The sequence below is a fragment of the Pteronotus mesoamericanus genome, unplaced genomic scaffold (assembly GCF_021234165.1).
Source record: "Pteronotus mesoamericanus isolate MK-2021 breed Mesoamerican mustached bat unplaced genomic scaffold, CSHL_Meso_final contig_27, whole genome shotgun sequence".
NCBI lineage: Eukaryota > Metazoa > Chordata > Mammalia > Chiroptera > Mormoopidae > Pteronotus > Pteronotus mesoamericanus.
Genome location: NW_026555115.1, coordinates 7,208,023 through 7,226,988, shown reverse-complemented (window position 1 = coordinate 7,226,988; position 18,966 = coordinate 7,208,023). Strand labels below are relative to the sequence as shown.

The window sequence follows — 18,966 nt, the reverse complement described above, 5'->3', positions numbered from 1 at the left end:
CATCCAAATTGGAAAGGAGGAAGTAAAACTCTTATTACTTGCAGATGATATACTGTATACAGAAACCCTAAAGTTTCAGGATACAAAATTAATATTCAGAAATCAGTGCTATTTCCATAGGCCAATAATGAATGGAAAGAGAACTAAGAAAATAATCCCATTTATTATTGTAACAAAAAACAAATATGGTACCCAGGAATACATTTAACCAAGGAGTTAAAATCCTGTACTAGGAAAATTATAAGACACTGAAGAAAAAAATTGAAGATACAAATAAGTGGAAGCATATACCGTGTTTATGGAGAGGAAAAATTAGCATCATTAAAATATCCATACTATCCAAAACAATCTACAGATTCAACACAATTCCTATTAAAATACCAATGGCATATCCCAGAGATCTAGAACAACTATTCCAAAAATTTAGGTGGAGCCACAAAAGACCCTGGATAGCCTCAGAAATCTTGAGAAAGAACAAAAAAGTTGGAGGTACCACAATAAATACCTGATATCAAACTATACTACAAGGCCATAGTAATCAAAACACTATGGAATTTCCTCAGAAAATTAAAAATGGAACTGCCTTTTGACCCAGCAATCACACTTCTGGGAATATATTTGAAGAGACCTGAAACATGAATTCAAAAGAATATGTGCACCCCTATGTTCTTAGTAGCGTTATTCACAATAGCCAAGGTCTATGAAGAGCCCAAGTGTCCGTCAGTACATAAGTGGTACATTTGGTAAAAAAAGCAGTGGTACATTTACACATAGAGATATAACATAGGCACAGACAACAATGTGGTGATAGCCAGAAGAAAAGGATGGAGGAGTAGGAGGAGGTAGATAAAGGGTGGGGATAAAAGGAGAGTTCCTTTGGGGCGGGGGGACACATGAGACAGTTTGCAGATGATATTTTTTGTTGCATTGTACACTTGAAACCTATAAGATTTGTCAACAAATGTCACCCCGATATATTCATTTTTTAAAAAAGACAAAGATTAAGGAGAGATGGAAAGATTGAATACAGCAGGTTAGATGGTGTAAGCCTGTGAAATAGTAGAAAACCAGGAAGCTGATATTGGTATTTTTTGTGCATTAGTAGATTTTTAGATTATCAGTGATCTTTTTTAAAAATATTTTTAAAATCATGTTTATTCTGTTATAGTTGTCTCCATTTTTCCCCCTTTGCCTTCCTTCACCCGTCCCACCCCCAATCCCCGCTCCCACAGTCAATTCCCACTCTCTTCTCCATGTCCATGGGTCATTCATACATGCTCTTTGTCTAGTCCCTTCTCCTTTCCACCATTGTCCTCCTTCCCCATCCCCTCTGGTCACTTTCAGCCTGCTCCATGTTTCTTTGCCTGTGGTTTATTTTGTTTGTTAGTTTATTTTGTTGAATAGATTTCACTTATTGGTGAGGTCATATGGTATTTGTCTTTCATCAGCTGGTTTATTTCACTTAGCATAATATTCTCCAGTTCCATTCATGTTGTCGCAAAAGGTGGGATTTCCTTCTTTCTTTTTTGTTTTAATGCAGATTTTATTTATTTATTTATTTATAATGTCAAAATCCATTATAAAATATTAAAACATTTAAATCCATTATGAAGTCTCAGCAATTCAAACAACATGATACCAGCACAGAAATAATGAAGCAGATCATTGCAATAAAATGAACATTCTAGAAACACATGGATATATCTGTCTAACAATTTAATATATGATTAAATTGATATTTAAAATCAGTGGGGAAAATAAGGCTTAATCAACAGATAAGATGCATGGGCCACTATTACTTGAAATAAAACAAATATAGAACCCTATTTCACACATTCTACAAAAAATATTCAGGTGAGTTAAAAATCAGTATGTAGAATCTAAGGAGTTTTTGAAGAAAATACAAACTAATATTTTTCTCACCCTGAAGTAAAATATTCAAGCCCAGAAGCTATAAAGTAAAATATTGACAATATGACTATATTAAACATTTAAGTCTATATAGTAATATACATATAAAAAAAGTTAAAGGACAAGGAACAGAATAGAAAAGTATTTGCAGCACATCTGTAAAAGGGTGTTAGTAGTTATGATTTGTTTTTTTTTAGAGGAAAAATTTTGCAAACATTTAGTCAAAAAATGGACGAAGAATACCTAAAAGTCATTTAAAGCTTTTTAAAAATAATAGAAGTAGGCAAGAAATATACAAAAACAGGTTTAGTTTCAACAAATAATGAAGGAACAATTAAAATAAGATATCATCGTCACAATCAGATTAATACATATTAAAAATGTTGGTAATATCAAGTATTGGTGACTATGAAAGAAACTGGGTATTCATGGACTCTTTTTCTTCATCTTTAAGCAGTCCCTTTAGCATATGTTGCAATGCTGGTTTGGTGGAGATGTATTTTTTTAGCCTTCTTTTGTCTGGGAAACTCCTTATTTCTCCTTCCATTTTAATTGAGAGCCTTGCTGGGTAGAGCAGTCTTAGTTGCAGGACTTTGCCTTTCATGACTTGGATTTTTTCTTGCCATTCCTTTCTGGCTTGTAGTGTTTCTGTTGAGAAGTCAGATGCTAGCCATATTGGGGCTCCCTTGTGTGTTACTACCTCTTTCTCTGTTGCTGCCTTTAAGATTTGGTTTGTGTTTGACATTTGCCATTTTAATGATGATATGTCTTGGAGTGGGCCTCCTTGAGTTCCTCTTAAATGGGACCCTCTGTGCTTCCTGGACTTGTGTGACTTTTCCTCTCCTCCAATTAGGGAAGTTTTCCATCATTACTTGTTCAAACATGTTCTCTATCTCTTGCTCCTCTTCTCTGTCTGATATCCCTATTATACGGATATTATTATGTTTCAGGTTGTCCTGCATTTCCCTAAATGCCTCTTCATTCTTTTTTAGTCTTTTTTGATTTTCTTGCTCTTTCTGGGAGCTTTTTTCTACCTTATTCTGCAGCTTGCTGATTCTTTCCTCTGCTTCATCTAACCTGTTTTTTATTTATTCTACTGTGTTCTTCAGTTCAGAAATTGTATTCTTCATTTCCTCTTATAGTTTCTATGTCCTTTTTCATGCTGATATATTTTGCAGTAAGTTCCTTGTAGTTTCCCTGTAGTTTTTGTAATTCTCTCTGAGCTCATTGAGTTCATTGAGCCTCCTTAGAACAGTTGTTTTGAACTCAATATCTAGTAGTTTATTTGCTTGTGTTTCATTTAGTTCTCTTTCTGGGGATTCCTCCTTTCCCTTCGAGTGGGGCGTATTTCTTTGTCTTCCCATTATTTGTGAGACTCTTCTTTTTTGCTTCTGTTTCTTAAATTGATCTGCTTGATTTCCTGACTTTGCGGTGTGAACTTCTGTGGTAGGAGACAGCTGTTTTTTCTTTCTGGATCTGCCTCTGATGATGTCAGATTTGACCCTGTCTGACCTTAGGCAGTCTGTTTGAGAGTTCCAGGAATCTACTGTCCGTGGCTGTCTCCTCCAGCTGTTAATCTAGTTACTCTGCACTCAGCAGGCTGGCTCAGACAGCACAGGGTGGGGTAGAGTCCCTCAAGTGGGCAGTACTGTTGTGTCCTTTCATGCTGCTGCTACTCAGAGGAATAGTCTGCCTGAGTCAGATGGCTGCTGCCATATGTGGGATGAGTCAGCACTGGGATCCCACCAGCTGCCTTCTCCGCTCTCTCCCCAATGCCTCCATGTCCAGTCTTTCCTCAAGTGTCTCTGGACCATTCTGCGCCCCCGTTAGCCACAGATCTACTATCTGTGGTTGCCACTCAGCAGTCAGGCTTTAGTACTACCGGGGCAGGGTCTAATCTCTTATGGGGATGGGACTGTTGTGTCCTCTCACACTGTTGCTGCTCAGGGCAGTGGTTGCCTGAGCAAGATGGCTGCTGCTGCGTGGGGGATGAGTCAGCACTGGGATCCTTCCCTCTGTTGCCTTAGTTCTCTCCCCAAAGCCTTTTTCCCAGTCTGTCCTCAGGCATCTCTAGCCCACTGTACCCCCAGCTTTGCTGAAGCCCAGGGTAAGTGGCTGCAAATAAAAATGTATGCATTGACCATTTAAATGGCTCTTTGCATCTCCAGCCGCCTGTCTCTGACAGAGAGCAACCCTGCTGCTTTTGCAGCTGGCTCTTCTGTGTACTTTTTGGGCTCTGGTGCTGTAGGCTGGAGATCCCCGCTTATGGTTAGATCCTGCTATTCTCAGGGGGATCCAACCGGTTGTTTCAATATCCTTGTGTAGCCACCTGTGTGTCTCCTGCCCACCTTCTCGAGTCTCTATCGCATTCCTTACCAGTTAGGTTGTACTAAAGTTGATTACTCTGTCCGAGGTTATAAGGCTCCTCTCTTGCTGTTGTTCAGTTTTTTATTCCAGGTGATTTCTCCACAATTTAGTTGTAATTTCAAATTGGGAGCCTCCTGGGAGGAGGTCATTGTGACTTCCACTCACTCCTCTGCCATTTTTATTCTTTTCAGTTTACCAGTGATCTTTGATAGTGTTTGAATTCTTGGAATGGTAATGACTTGTCAGAGTGATCATTTGACCCCCTGTCACTGTATCTATTCTGAGAGATTAGCAGATACTTTGGAAGTGTTTTTGTTAATGTCTGTTTTAATTTAAGACAATATTTTTACATAGTTTGCTTTTCTTAGCATTTAGCTACTTCAAAAACCAGGCTAGAATAATGTGATTTGGTTGTCTTCTATTTTAAGGGAAATGTACTGAGTTGACTTCAGGTTATGGCATGTACATAGTTTGACAGAGTTGTGTGTGTCCAAAAACAAGGCTTTAAAATATTTTTATACAGTGATTTTTAATTTTAATGGTATGCAATTAACTTTTCTTTTACTATATACTTGATTTTTAAAAGAACCTGGTCATAAGGTAAGGACTTCATTTCTCAATACCATAGACACTTTTCTCTCATCTCACTTTAATAATTTGAAATGAAGTTTTAGAATAGTCTTTATAAAAAGATGACTTGTTTTTTTTCTTTCAGATAAATTAAAGATTATTCATCAAGCACATAAATCAAAGGTATGTTTTATATGTATAGTATCTGGCACATAGAAAATATTGGTTAACTTAGTGAATAAATGAATGCATACATGTAGTTCTAAAATATCTTCATTTTCATAACAGTTTTTTATTTCGTAAATACCCCTTTTGCAGCTTTACCTTTTCATTAAAGAAAAAAATTCTAAGTCATATCCTTGTTTAGTAGATTCTTTAAAAAGTGTTAATTTTTTAAAAAAGGATACATATTATCCTAAATATCAAGCAAATATTAACATAAAATGAGCCTAAAACTTTGTAACATAAGTGAGCCTAAAATTCAGGTGACATCTAAAGCAAGCCACTTTTCTCACAAACCAGTCTCTTTCATTTTCTTAATCCTATACAGAAAGAAAGGAGTCAAAAACAAATAAAAATAATCTGATTTTTCTGACTGGACTTTCCCATTTTGTAAGAGAAGGCTGTGGCTCTGGGGAGCATACCTTCTAGTTCTGCAGAGCTCATGGCCTGCAATCCTAACGTTTTCTTACCTGCCCCAAAGAGAACTGTTTATTTATGTGTATATTGTATGTTTACATTTCTGTTTCATTACTGTTTCAGAGTGATTTTTTTATGAAGTCACAATAAAAGATTTATGTCTTACATAGGCTAAAGTGATCTTTTTTTTCTTGAATCTCAATGACCCTTACATTGACTCCTAATTATAGTAGTAATTTTACTATTATACACTACTCAATGACGAGGGAGGAGATCTTTTTCTTCACAGCGCCAACACCTAGCACTGTGCCTCATTCACAGGAATGTTTCTATAACAACTTTTGAAAGAAGTATTTATTTATGAATTCACTTAATGTCTTTCCCTTTTCTGGACATAGATGCCTTCCGTAAGGTCAATCAACTTTCAAATAAATGTATACCAGAGATTGTAAAGAAAATAGCATGAGGGTATGTATCTTGACTATGAATTAGTAACTTAAAAAAATTTTTTCCCTGTAGTTTAAAATAACATATTTATTTTCTTATAGTTATGGAGGCCAGAAGTCTGAAATCAGTTTCAGTGAGCTAAAATCAAGGTATTGGCAGGGTTGGTCCTTTCCAATAACTTTATGTTTACACACACACACACCCTGCCCCCGCCCCCCGCCCTGCCCTGGGATTGCATGTTTTAACAGCGTCCATTATCAGATGCTTTAAAATGTAGTGCTCATGTTTGTCTGGAGCTGTGTTTCTGCACTTTGTATGGGTGCTAGAACTTTGCATTGTACCTGACCACAGACTCCATACAATTTCTCTTCTCCAGGCCTGGGATGTTTACAGCCTTGTCTCTAAACTGTGGAGAATAGGAAGCTTGCTTTTATTGTACAGGGTTGTATATATATGTAAATATAAAAGAAAAGTAAAATTAAACAATATGCTATTTGAAAAGTCACTTAAGGATGTCTAGGTTAAAGCAGGGTACCTCATGACCATGATCTCATCTAAAATGTGCCCTGCAAGTAATCTAGAGTTTTGAAAAATAAAAGAAGATGTTAACTATACCATAACAAACATACCAACATAAGCTAACAAAACCCAGTTAAGTATCATTAAAAGAAAGAAAGGAAAGAAAGAAGAAAGAAGGAAAGAAGGGAAGAAAAGAAAGAAGAGAAAACAAAGAAGTGGTTGTAGAGTGTGTCACGCCATTCTCCATTGTTACTTTGTTAAGCTTGTTCATTTGCTCATGTTTCTTAAAAATGATCATTAATAAAATTAATTCCTTTATCCTAATGAAGACCTACTTCAATATATTCAAATAATTGATATTATGACATTTTTTAAAAACCAGGAAATTTTCTTCCTATAGTTGGAAATATATTAAGAGTTGTTTCTTATATTTAAACATATTTTATGCTAGCAGGTTAGAGTTGCACATTTAGGGTTTGTTTTTCCAGTTGAACAATGTACTTATTTACAGAGGGATTCCCAAAACAAACTAAGTTACTTAATTGTTTCTGGAATCAGAATTTATAAATTTTATCTAAACTATAACAAATTTAGTTCAGTAGGCACCTGGGGATGATTCTTCAAGTTTTCTCTTCAGATTCCATGAAGAAAGAGGAATATATTTTTACAGAAACAATTTTAAAACTTTAGAATAAATTCTCCCATGTGTCCTCATTTGTGCCTTATCCAGTTCCCAGACCTTTTTCCCATTACCCAGCTTTTATTCCTCACCTGCAGGGCCTGTAACCATCTCTGAATCCAGCCTGTCAGTTTTCCAACCCAGCTGTAATTTTAGTCTCCTTCCTCAGCCAAAGGAAGGGGCTTCCAAATAACTCCTATATCTTAATGAATTTGTTTACAAAGATGATTTTCCCCATTCTCCGAACTTTCTAGTTTTAGAGTAACTTTCTTAATTACAATTAGCAGGAGTCTACAGAAATTTCTTCCCATCACCATAATAAAAAAGGTTGTTTGGATACTGTCCTACCAGAACCTCCTATTTGGAATATGAGCTCAATGTTCATTGAATGAATAAATCAATACAGTACAAATAACTATCATAATATCATTTATGGTTTTCAGGAAAATGTATTTGTATGTGTATTATGGATTGTAATCAGTAGGCTATTTGTAAAGTCAGAATAATTCCTTGTAAAAAGATTTAAAATAAAAACTCTAATTTCTATCTTATATTCTGTGAGTTTGAAAACCAGATAGCTATATGTGTTAAAAATTTATGAAAGGAAGTCACACCTTGGAATAAACTTTATGTGAAATGCATGAGATCTTTAAGAAGAAAGTTAGAAATGAGGGTATTCAGTTGTCCAGACTCATTGAACTGAACTCCTGAAGATATGTACATTTTATTTATGTGAAATTCTACCTCAATTTAATTTTTTAAAAAAAGTACAACATGTGAAGAGGGATCCAAAGTAAGACTTAAATAGAAATGCTTAGGATATTTTGGAGGAGAAGATGCAACATGAAGATACTAGGTCTTTCTTTATTAATTCACCAATTTAATGCCACCCCAACAAAATCCTAACAAAAGTTTCGTGTGGGGGTGTGTGTGTGTGTATGTTCATATAATATGAAGCTGATTATAAAACTAATATGCAAAACATAAATAATGAAGAATAGTCAAGAAAATGAGAGAAATGAGTGACTGGCTATAGCATAAATTAGACATATTATAAAACTATAGTAATTAAAACAATGTGGTATTGTCACATGAACTGTTAGTTCAATAGCGTAGAATTGAAAGTCCAAAAATGGACCCAAATATATATCGGAATTTAGTTTAGAATAAATATGGCTCTTCATATTTATTCTAAAATAAATATGAATTTAATAACTGTTATTTTATTAACATTTAGTAAATGTTATTGGGACAACTGTGTAGACATCTAGAAAACAGTTAAGTTTAATCCAAACGCTTTTCTTTATACGAAAATAAATACCCATTGGATTAATGACTTAAATTGAAAATGAAACCCATACATGGGAATAGAGGTGAAAAAGACTGAGCATGAGTAGCTAATTTATTCAGGCTGGGTGATGGGTACGTGGAGGGTTCATTGTGCATGTTCAGGCTCTATGTTGTATGTTCGAAATTCCTTACAATTGAAAAGTTAAATAATGAAATTAATTAAAATACTTTAAGAAAACATGACATTTTAAAACTAGTCTTTGAGTGAAGGTCTTTCTAAGTATGATAGGAAACCCAAAAACAATAAAAGAGTAATTTTACTTCATTAATTATTTATTCAAAAAACAGTACTTCTATTTAAAACTACTATTAGAAAAATCAAAGAACAAATGAAAACTGGGGGGGAAATTTTATAAATTATAGAAAAAGCATAATTTTTTTAGTATATAATTGTGCTAATATATAATGATACTCTACAATTCTATCCTAAATATTACCCTACAAGTTAATTTAAAAGCAGAAAATATTTAAACTTTACCTATAATAAATTATAATTCTATAATAAAATAAATACAAATTAAGACTACACTTAATCTATATCTATTAAGTTGGCAAAGATCAGAAAGGTTTTGATAATGTATTGTGTCAGCAAGGGTATGGTAATGTTAATGTAAATTGGTACCAGTTCTCTGGAGAGAAACTTAATAAAGATTGTCAAAATAAAATTTTTCAAAGTAAAGTTGCCATTACTCTCTGACCCAACAATTCTACTTCCAGGGTTTATTTTACAGATAAAATTTGTACATATGCAAATTGATACATGTACAGGGGTATTTGTTGCAGGTTTGTTTATGGTAACAAGAGATTGGAAACAACCTAAATGCCATCAATAGGGACTTGGTGTGTGCGTGTCTGTGTGTCCCTTCAATGGAATGTGCTGCAGTCTTGATAAGTTATGAGGCAACTCTTATACTGATTTTGAAAGGTTTTAAGCTGTATTTTAGGAGAAAAAAGTAAAGTGTGAGAACACAGCATGTGGTATGCTAGTGTTTGCATAAGAAAGTTTACATGCACATCTCTGCCTGCCTGTCTATGTACAGACAGTTTCTGCGAGGCACATAGGAATTAGTACTAGTTCTGTGGAGAACTACGGAGCTGGCGGATAGGGGTTGAGAGGAGACTTCCTTTCACTCTTGGTCCATAAGTACTTAGAGAATTTTGTATCATGAATATATATCACCTATTCTAAAATGATTTTTTAATATTAAAGTGTTTTTCCCTCTGTGTGTTCTGGAGGTCAGGCCTCTATGTTCTCTCATGAGTAAGGATGTGACCCATGGAGCGTAGCTCCTGGGCTTTCTCTTTTGGCTGCTGAGAGGCCTTTCTGTCGATGCTGCCTCTCAGCCACATTCTAGAAGTAGAATACGTTGCTACACAGATGCATTCTGGCTGACAGGTGGTACTGTGTGTGCAACCAGTGGTCAGCTCTGTATGCTTTTTAGGGGCAGATAGCAACTGAAATTTTTCTCCTATATTTATAATTGTAAACTGGATTTGTAACTATTGGAGAACACACTCATCCACTTCCACCCCAAATCACACAGAGAAATGTGACAGTTAATATGACATGGGATCAAGTGTTTATTAGCTAGGGCAAGGTTTTTAGATATATGGACTTTGGCCATCAAAGTAAACTTGTTTCTCTCAGAAGTGAGACTTGTCTGAGCTCAGACTTTGGTTCCATGGCTGATGAGCCATATACTCTGGGTCTGTTTCTTAACCTATCTGATTTGTTCTGGAATATTGTGAGAACGAGATGCTGCTGCTGCTGCTGGTGGTGGTGGTGGTGGTGCAGTGGGGCGGCAACAAGAGAACACTTAACAGCTAACAGAGTTCTTGTTATGTGACTGACACTTCATCTCATTTCATCCTCAGCACAAAGCAATAGAGAAGATGTATTCTTTTCACCCCTTTTGTAGAGATGGGGAAACTGAGTCTTAAGAGAGGCTTTGTAGTTTGCTGAGAACATACAGCTGGATATTGCTGAAGCCTGAATTTTAACCCCGATTGAGCTCCAAAGTTCTGTGCTATAGCATTGTCTTCCTAATGCTTTCCATAATGTGTGTACTTAGTAGGTACTCACTATCCGTTCACTTCTCTCCTTACAATGATGGGAGTAGAATATGGCTTGGATATTGCTATGACCTAAAGGAACAATTCCATGTCTTTGACAAATCTTACCAAATATGAAACACATATAAGTGCTGATAAAATGTAGATTTTCTTTCTTTCTAGACAAATGAACTTGTGATGAGTTTGGAAGATGACGACAGACTCCTGTTGGAAGAAGACAGCACTCTGAAAGCAGCTGGAATTGGTGAGAACCTGATGTGCAATGCCTGCAAGGTGCTGGGCTGCGTGAGGAAGGCTGGCTGATTAGATTTGAATAACTCACGACAATACAAATGCTACCCTTGGTGCTCTTTACACTTGCTGATAATTATTCAGAGGAGGAGGTTGAGGATGATGTACATTCAGATCATTTGACTAAGGGCAGTGGTTATCTGCTCTCTAAGTGTTCCAAATGCAAATAGTTCTTTTCAGAAGCTATGCTCAGAATTATGCTGAGGGTTATTTTAAGTGACTGACAGGTTATTACTCAATAACCTGCTTACTCTTTATCAGCATCATTTGAACTGATGGTTTGAGAGAAATGGACCCGGTAGAACTGATGTGGAATAATGAAGTGAGATGTTTGTAGAACATGCAGCATGGTTTCTGATAGTTGTCCAAGCCACTCAGGGCTGACCAAGTCATGGAATTTCAAATAGGAGCCTAGCGTGGGTGGTTGAAAAATTGCCCAATTTAGCATTTCAACCTGGAAAAGGCATGTAGTTCTAGTTTAAAGAAATGCTCTGTTACATAGTTTGTGGCCATTAGAGGTCACTCTAATTCTACTGATATATTCACCTAAAGATCATCAGCCATAGGAGTGAAGATTTTAAGAGAGGTGTGAGCCAGTGAAGGCACTGTGCCTCTGACAGAGCTTTGTGGTCAGTTACTTTAAGGAAACAGCAAGAGTCACACTTCATAGTTATTTACATGTACTGGTTAAGGAACACTCTAAGTGAGGTCCATGTGAGGAAGGCTTACATTTTTTTGACAGATGTTCAGTTATTTTAGTCACAGATGTCAGGAATTCACTTTTGAGTGGTTCATGAGGCCAAAGTGAGTTCCTGATACATCTTCCAACTTAAACAGTATTTTTAAATAGCATGTTATGAAATCTTAGACTTGTTTTCTGTGTTTACACTATTTGTTATATTAGTGTCTTTCCATGTTATGAATACATGAGAATGACCATATTATTATACATAAGATTGATTGCTATTATTTGAAAAAACAATTTTTATTTTAGCATTTATTTCTTCAAATGCTATTATGTTATAGCAGGTGGCACCTGTGTATTGAGGCACATGGCCCCTAAGAGCTAGACCTGCATAAAGCTATAAAGAATATAGCAGACTAGTATTGATGTAGGAATTGACAGATCTATGGAGGAGACCAGAAAATCCAAAAATAAACTAAAAAAAGTAAGATTTTACAGTTTGATCAATTTTTGGCAACTCACATAAGTGGGGAAAGAATAAATTAGCCAGAATATCATGTTGGGCTTATTGCCAAAGCATTTGGGAAAATAATATAAAAAATGTTTATATCAGTCTTTATTCCAAAATAAACTTTAGATGGATTAAGTGTTATAATGTAAAGTTTAAAAAAATGTAGCTCAATAATTTTATAATCTTGGGGTGGAGAAAAGCTCTCTACGACCGTGAAGTCAGAGCCATGAAGTGAGGAGTAAAAGATCTGACCACATTTAAAAACAATATAAACAGAGTCAAAGGAGAAGCAATAAACTATGAAAAAGCTTTTGCACCATAATGATTCTGTTGTATGTAGTATAGTGTAGTATACTGGTTTAGTGGTTTAGAATTAGAGCCTGGAGCCAGAGTGTTTGTGTTCACCACCTGATTTGCCACTTACTGTCTGGGTGACCTTGGACCAGCAGTAATTATAAGACTCACAGACATGAAAAATGTGATAATGTTGGGAAATGGATACTCTTCCAAACTACTGTTGGGAGTGTGCATTACCTATAATTTTCTGTTGGTCAGTTTGACCAATAAAACTGTCTCAAACTTAATGTGCTGTCATGTCTATTACCAAGCCAACAGAAGCATGCTTCTTCCTCAAGCTCTGTGACTCCTGCAAGGTGGAGATATATCTTCAGAGAGGTGGCAGTGTCCTCTCTCACCTTCCCTATGTGTGCATCACTGATGTAGAACTTTATTTATTGACTGGAAATAGAATATATTGTGTGATACCTTTACTGTTTAAAAATGTATATATTTACAGGTCTGAATGTGTATCTGGAAAAAAGATCTTTTGCCAACATTATGAAATGGTTTCTCTGGGAGGTGGCATTGCTAAAAATGAATTTTTTCTTTCTTCTCCATACTATATAATTGTTCTTGTAACTTAACATTTGTCTATAGTTTACATATAAGTTAGATATATTACTGGTAAAGAATAAAGTTCTAAAATTGGATAAAATTGATTTGAATGAAGGCTCTGCATTTTACTTGCTTTGTGACCTTCTATGTGAGCCATTCTGCCTCTCTGAACTTCTATTTAAACTTCTGTGAGACAAAACAGAAATAATTAAACCCACTTGAGGGGGTCCATAAAGGATGAGTAGAAGAATGAAAGCATCTGGAGGAATGCATGTAAAAGCCCTCAAAAATACTTTATTTAAAAACTATTTTGGAGAAAAAAAGTGACAAATGTTTTGAATATATTAGAATATTGAGTTACTGTTTTAATTGTCGTTAGTTTCAGATTTACATACTTGATCATCTATAAAGGTCAGAATCAAATCCATCTTTTTTGTCTTTCTTGTTTTCAGGCCATAGGCCTTTGATCAGAAACAGATCCTTTTCATGAGTTCTCTGCTAGTTTCAGGGTGGTACAAGAGCTTCTGCTGCCCTCCTGCCCTGCCAAGCCCACAGCCCTGGTCGGGGGTAACTTCAGTGCCCGTACATTTCTCTCTTCTGCACGTTTGTCGCTGTTGCACAGAGCAGGGTTGGTGTACTCTGGAGAACAAGCCACATTTAAGCAGGGAAAGGAGGTAATGGTCCCTGGAGAGCTACAAGAAATTCTAAGTGGGAGTAGAGTGATAAAGATGATCCTTGAAGTGTGTGATTTTTCTAGGGACCTCCCTTGGTGCCGTGTCTGGTTAGGTTTTTAAGAGGTTTGAGAGAAAAATTCCAAGTCATCACTCCCTCCCTTTCTACCAGTTGATCTTGCTGTGGAGCTGTCAGTCTGCTATCATAGTCAGTTGCCATGGGAATAATGCCAATGTAACAAATTTATCATTATGACTTTTCTGCAGAATTCATGAAAGGAAAAAGAAAGACTGTGAGGGGGGGAAATTAGGGGAACAAACTTGTTTGAAGATTTCTTTTCTCACAGAGAAATTCTCCAGTTCCTACTCTGGCCTTTTTATCTGCATTGCAGATCCCAATTGTATATTCTGGCTGACAACAGAGGAAGTTTTTGTTTGTGGACTTAGTGCTAAAATACATGAGTAAAAAGATTTGCTCTGTGGAAGGAAGAAGAAGGCTTTACCTAGAATTGTTACTTAGAATTTAAAGAATTTTACCTTGTTTTTTAACAATTGTAATTTTATGGACTAGTTCCCCTAAGCAATAAATTTGCCTGTAAGGTTTTTCTGGTGACATTTTACCTTTCATTTTGCTACATTCTACAACTATTATACCTTTTGAATTCTCTCTAGTTTAGAAAAATTGTGTTGGGAAAACTCTTCTAAAGACAGTTGTGTTTTATTGGAAAAATTTTGAAACAAGATACAGTGGGCCATACCGCAGTGCTGATCTGGGGGGAGAGTTCACGTCAAGCCAGATCCTGTAATACATCCAAAACTCCTTTGTGCTTTGGTTTCCTTTTGTCTGTCACTTCTGTCGTCTGCCCACAGCCAGAGGCCCGCTTTGTGCCTGGCACCTGCATACAGCTAATATTGTAGGGTACCTTGCCCCCCTACAATACTGTGTTTGATTTGTGTTTCCAGCGTTTAAGGTGGCTGTTCTGCACGTTCACATCATAACAGCCATTGTCTGGTACTCTTAAAGGAGACAGTGGACTCCGGGATTTGGGGATTTGCAGAGCAGAGGCCTTTGTGAGCCTCCCATAGATTATTCTTTTTTTTTTAACCCTCGCCTCACCTCGCCTTTTTTTAACCCTCGCCTTGGAAACCACAGGCATGGGTTTTTGTCTGTCAAAGGTCAGATTTATTTCACTACTTGTTTGCTGCAAACTTGAGTTTGAAGTCCTTTCTGTCAGCTAATCTGAAATGGGCACTTGAAGCAAATATGAAACAAAAGCCTAGGTAGTTGGGAACCTCATTGCTGGATTGTTGACCTCATTTGGTGACAATTTACAAACGTTAACTCAGCTGCCAGCACAGTCTTGAATGATTTGTAGATTAGGATTTTATGAACCGTAGAAGGATAGGATATATTCCTGGAGCAGGAGAGACAGTGAACTTTGTCCTTTGGGTCTCAAATTGCTGCAAAAACCACGCCTCGCTCTTCCTGTATTTTTTTTGTTTTTTGCCAATAATCTGCAATTATTATCGCATTACAGCCTGCCCTGATCATTAATTATCAATGCCAAAAAGTCAGTAGCCATGTGTCCATCTCTTCTCAGACAACAGTGGCTGTGCCTCACGCTACTCTTGGTCTGACTAATATGAGGCTCAGTCTTAGAAATTAGGCAGTGAACCCTCATCAGCCGGCCAGTTTATTGAGGTGCTATTTGAGTTTTAAGTATATTGCATGTAATTTTTCTTGAGATTTTATATTTAATATTTTTTTTTATATATTACTTTTTTTAAAGCCATTATCATTTCTTGGTAAAGGTGTATGTGTTTGTGTCTGACCTGTTTGGAAACATAAAATTATTGATTTCATAGCCGATGTTTGAATGTTCTGCCTTGTGTTCATGTCATTAAACTTGAAAGTCAGAGTTAAAATGACCCACAAATGTATTTGGAGGGCTCTTCATTTCATTTGATAGTAAGACAAAGGGACGAACTGGCAGTGTATTTATTGGATTTTAGATTGTATGTTCATTTCAGATTCACAGGCTGAGGCACCATGCACCCAAGCGTGCTGCCGCCTGCAGCACTTTTAATTTAAAGTCAGGTGCCCTGGGGGACCAGCACACAGCAGACTTCCCAGGGTTCTTTCCCAGCCATTTTAAATAGAATTTGGGAAGCAAGAATTTAAGGGAAAATGGTGGAAAGGGTGATTATGTAGAATCTTCAAAGTCTCTCATAATTCATTTTTACTTTAATGGGCAACTAAATTTGCAGTATAAGTACATGAAATTATTCTCTCAAACATTTTCAACTGAGTTTTACAGATTTTTTAAAAACATTATATATCTGTTTGAGGACCACATTTTTTAAAGTTTAAAATCCTTTTTCTGTCTACTTTTGAATGTTAAGAGTAACTTTTAATTTGTGTTGTTTTCCAACTTATTAAGGATACAATTTTTTATCAGCCTGAAGTATTGGAATTTAATTCACTTGTCAATCTGGCTTTCCTGAAAAAAATGCATTCGTCTGAAAATAAAATCTTTATCTTAGATATCTTATTTTGAGCTTGTATTATGAGAGGTGGCATAAATACTTTATATGAATAATGGATTGATCTATAAGGTAATTAGACCCAAGAGAACCTACTGTCAAAACAAAAATGCTTTGTCTGCCCTTCTTTACATAGCTTATTCTGAACCTATTAGAACTGTACTGAAGAGCTGTATAATGTATTAGTTTCTTAAAAGGGGTACAGATAAATGTGAACTGCAGTAAGTGAATGCTGTAATTACAGTTATGTGTTGAGTGAAGTGCTGTGTGAGCAAAGCACTCTGTAAAGTTCTGAATGTAAATAGCATGTTGTAGATAAAACCTTGCATTGTGATTATTAAGAACTGGGTGCTTTTGCTCATTCTCCATTAAAAGTATGATTAGAATCACTTGCAAATTATATAAATCTATTTTTGGGTTTGCTCCCCTTCAAAAAGGAAACCTCGGGATCTTTGTATATAAAGGATAGATCTCAAAATTTTCTCTTTGAATATTGGATTTTTTGAAGCCTGTTTTCAGCATTTTACTAATTCAAGCTGTGGAGCTTCTTACTCATTCTTTTAAAATACTTTTTAGAGGAGGTACAGTTTAACTAAATGTACCCCTCCCTATTGATTTCCAGTATCTCTCTGCTGTACCCTCTCCCATGCTCCCCAAGGCTTATTGTGATGAGAGTTTGAGATCTGATTTTCATCAAGATTAATCTTCATGTAGTGGACTGGAATAAGGATCTGAGACTCTGGGTGACTTTATTTTCTTCTTTCAACATTTCTGTAATGAGCATGAGTAACTTACAATTGAGAGACATTAAATTTGATATTCTTAAAACCAGCAAAAACATTTTTAATGAAATGTCATGCTAAGTCTTTCATTTCCTTCTCTTGTGGCAAATTCTAATAATGAAATGAGAGTTGTAAACGAAGTGTTAATCCTTGGCGTCCCTTCTTATTATCTTATTTATTTGTCTTGAAGAGTTTTACTTGTCTGATTTTAGAGGGTATGTTAATTGAGTGATCAGTATTCATTACAGATAATCTTGTCTGTTTTATACATTCTGAAGGCCCTTTTGCTCTTTTTGTAAAAGCTAAGCAGACTGTATTAACTTCTGATTTAATTTAAAAAACGAATGTGGAACTTGTTGGCGCAACACCTTAAAGAATTGCATGTTTAATAATTGGAAGGCTTTCCATCAGATTTGTCTCCAGTCTGAATTAATAATGTTGCTGACTTATTGTTTTAGAAGACAGAGTCCTTGACCCGCTAGGTTGAAAGAATTGTGACTGCTCTGAACCTTTGTGGGTCCTTTAGCTGTGCCATATCCCCTGTGAATAATTAGAGGTATTTGAAGGTATTGCGGTAGAAGCCAATTTGTGTCTTTCACTTTGCATATTGTTGAAGCCTCATGAATTAATCATAAGCAGGCAAAAAATTAACTTCTTCAGACACATATTTTGATGGGTCATGAGGGAGAATGTAAAGTGATCTGTAAAATATTCTACTGATCCTCTGAGTATTAAATTATTATACCTACAGGCTAATTTCAGAGGAAAAAAGAGTTTTCCTCCTCCTTCAGTAATTGAGGAGCAAATTTGAAAAAAAAATAAAGGTTTGTTATTTTCTAGGACTTTTAAGAGGACTATAAATGAACAAATTTATGGTTTCCTGAAAGCCAGATTCTTGTGTTAATTCTTGTTTTTAATTTTTTGTGTATTTTTCTTTTTATGTTAAATTATTTGAATTCTAGATTCTTACAACTCCAATTTATATTTCTTGTTGATTTGGTGAAATGTAAAACCAAAGAAATAACTCATCTTTCTCACTTTATACATCTAAAGTACTAAGTCAAAGTAATGTGTGTTTCCATACTTGTTTAAAATCCAATTTTTTGTTACAGTTATTTTCCATTTTCTGTTTTTCTTTTTTTCAGCCAATGAAACTGAAATTGCATTCTTCTGTGAAGAAGATTATAAGAACTACAAAGCTAATCCCCTTTCATCCTGGTGAAAACCTCATGGGGGCTTCCTTTTTGCATACCTATATTAAGCTCTTTATTCCACTAGTGAGTTTTGAAATTGACAAATAAACTTTAAAAATTAATCCCAGGCTCTGCCTTTTTGGTAAAAAAATCTGGGCTGTTTTTTCTCTCTGCAGGTTTCATTTTTCTTTCTTTCTTTGTTGTAAAATAATATATTTATATATTATTTTTATAGTAATGAAATAGTTTTTCAAAAAATCATCATGAAACATTAGTTCTTTAGTCATAATTTGTTTCTCTGAAATTAGGGGTTATTTTGGTGACTTGCATGTTAGATTCTTTTTAAAATATTATAAGACTAAAATGATTCTGTTTATTTTGTATTTTTTCCATAGTTTCTAATTAGAACTACTGTTACTGTCTTGGGCTAAGAGAGATTATAAGTCTCTTATGCTTATCAATGCCATCTTTACCCTCACGATCATACACACCACCGTACATGAAATTGAACTGTGTATGTGTTAGGAAGGTTTTCTGATGCAAGAGGGTCTCTTCTTTTAGTATTTCAGCCTACACAAATAACATTGCTAAATTTTTTTTTTTTTTACTCTGAGCTCTGTTTTCTGACTTGAGAAGCAAACTATAATAGACCCAAACTAATTTGTTTGGAGAAAGAAAGCAACAGGATATTTGGACTTTATTGAGAACAAGTCTGTCATGGAAGACACATTCTTACAAAATAATACTTTCAGTTTTTAATAATGACTGACTACCAGCACCTGAAGAGTAGTAATCTAAAAGAGGCCTCTAAGCAGCATGTATCTAATCAGAACTCCTAGA

At 35.5% G+C, this 18,966-nt stretch overlaps 1 protein-coding gene across 1 annotated transcript in view; it reads left to right on the top strand.

Annotated features, from left to right (window-relative positions):
• Positions 1–18,202, top strand: part of CUNH2orf76 (chromosome unknown C2orf76 homolog) — a 96,736-nt gene extending 78,534 nt beyond the window's left edge. Inside the window, exons 6-8 of the mRNA XM_054575004.1 lie at positions 4,994–5,031; positions 10,718–10,799; positions 18,079–18,202. Coding sequence (XP_054430979.1) covers positions 4,994–5,031; positions 10,718–10,799; positions 18,079–18,155 — 197 coding nt within the window. The 3' untranslated portion in view covers positions 18,156–18,202. The remainder of the gene's footprint in view (positions 1–4,993; positions 5,032–10,717; positions 10,800–18,078) is intronic.
• The last annotated feature ends 764 nt before the right edge of the window (positions 18,203–18,966 follow it).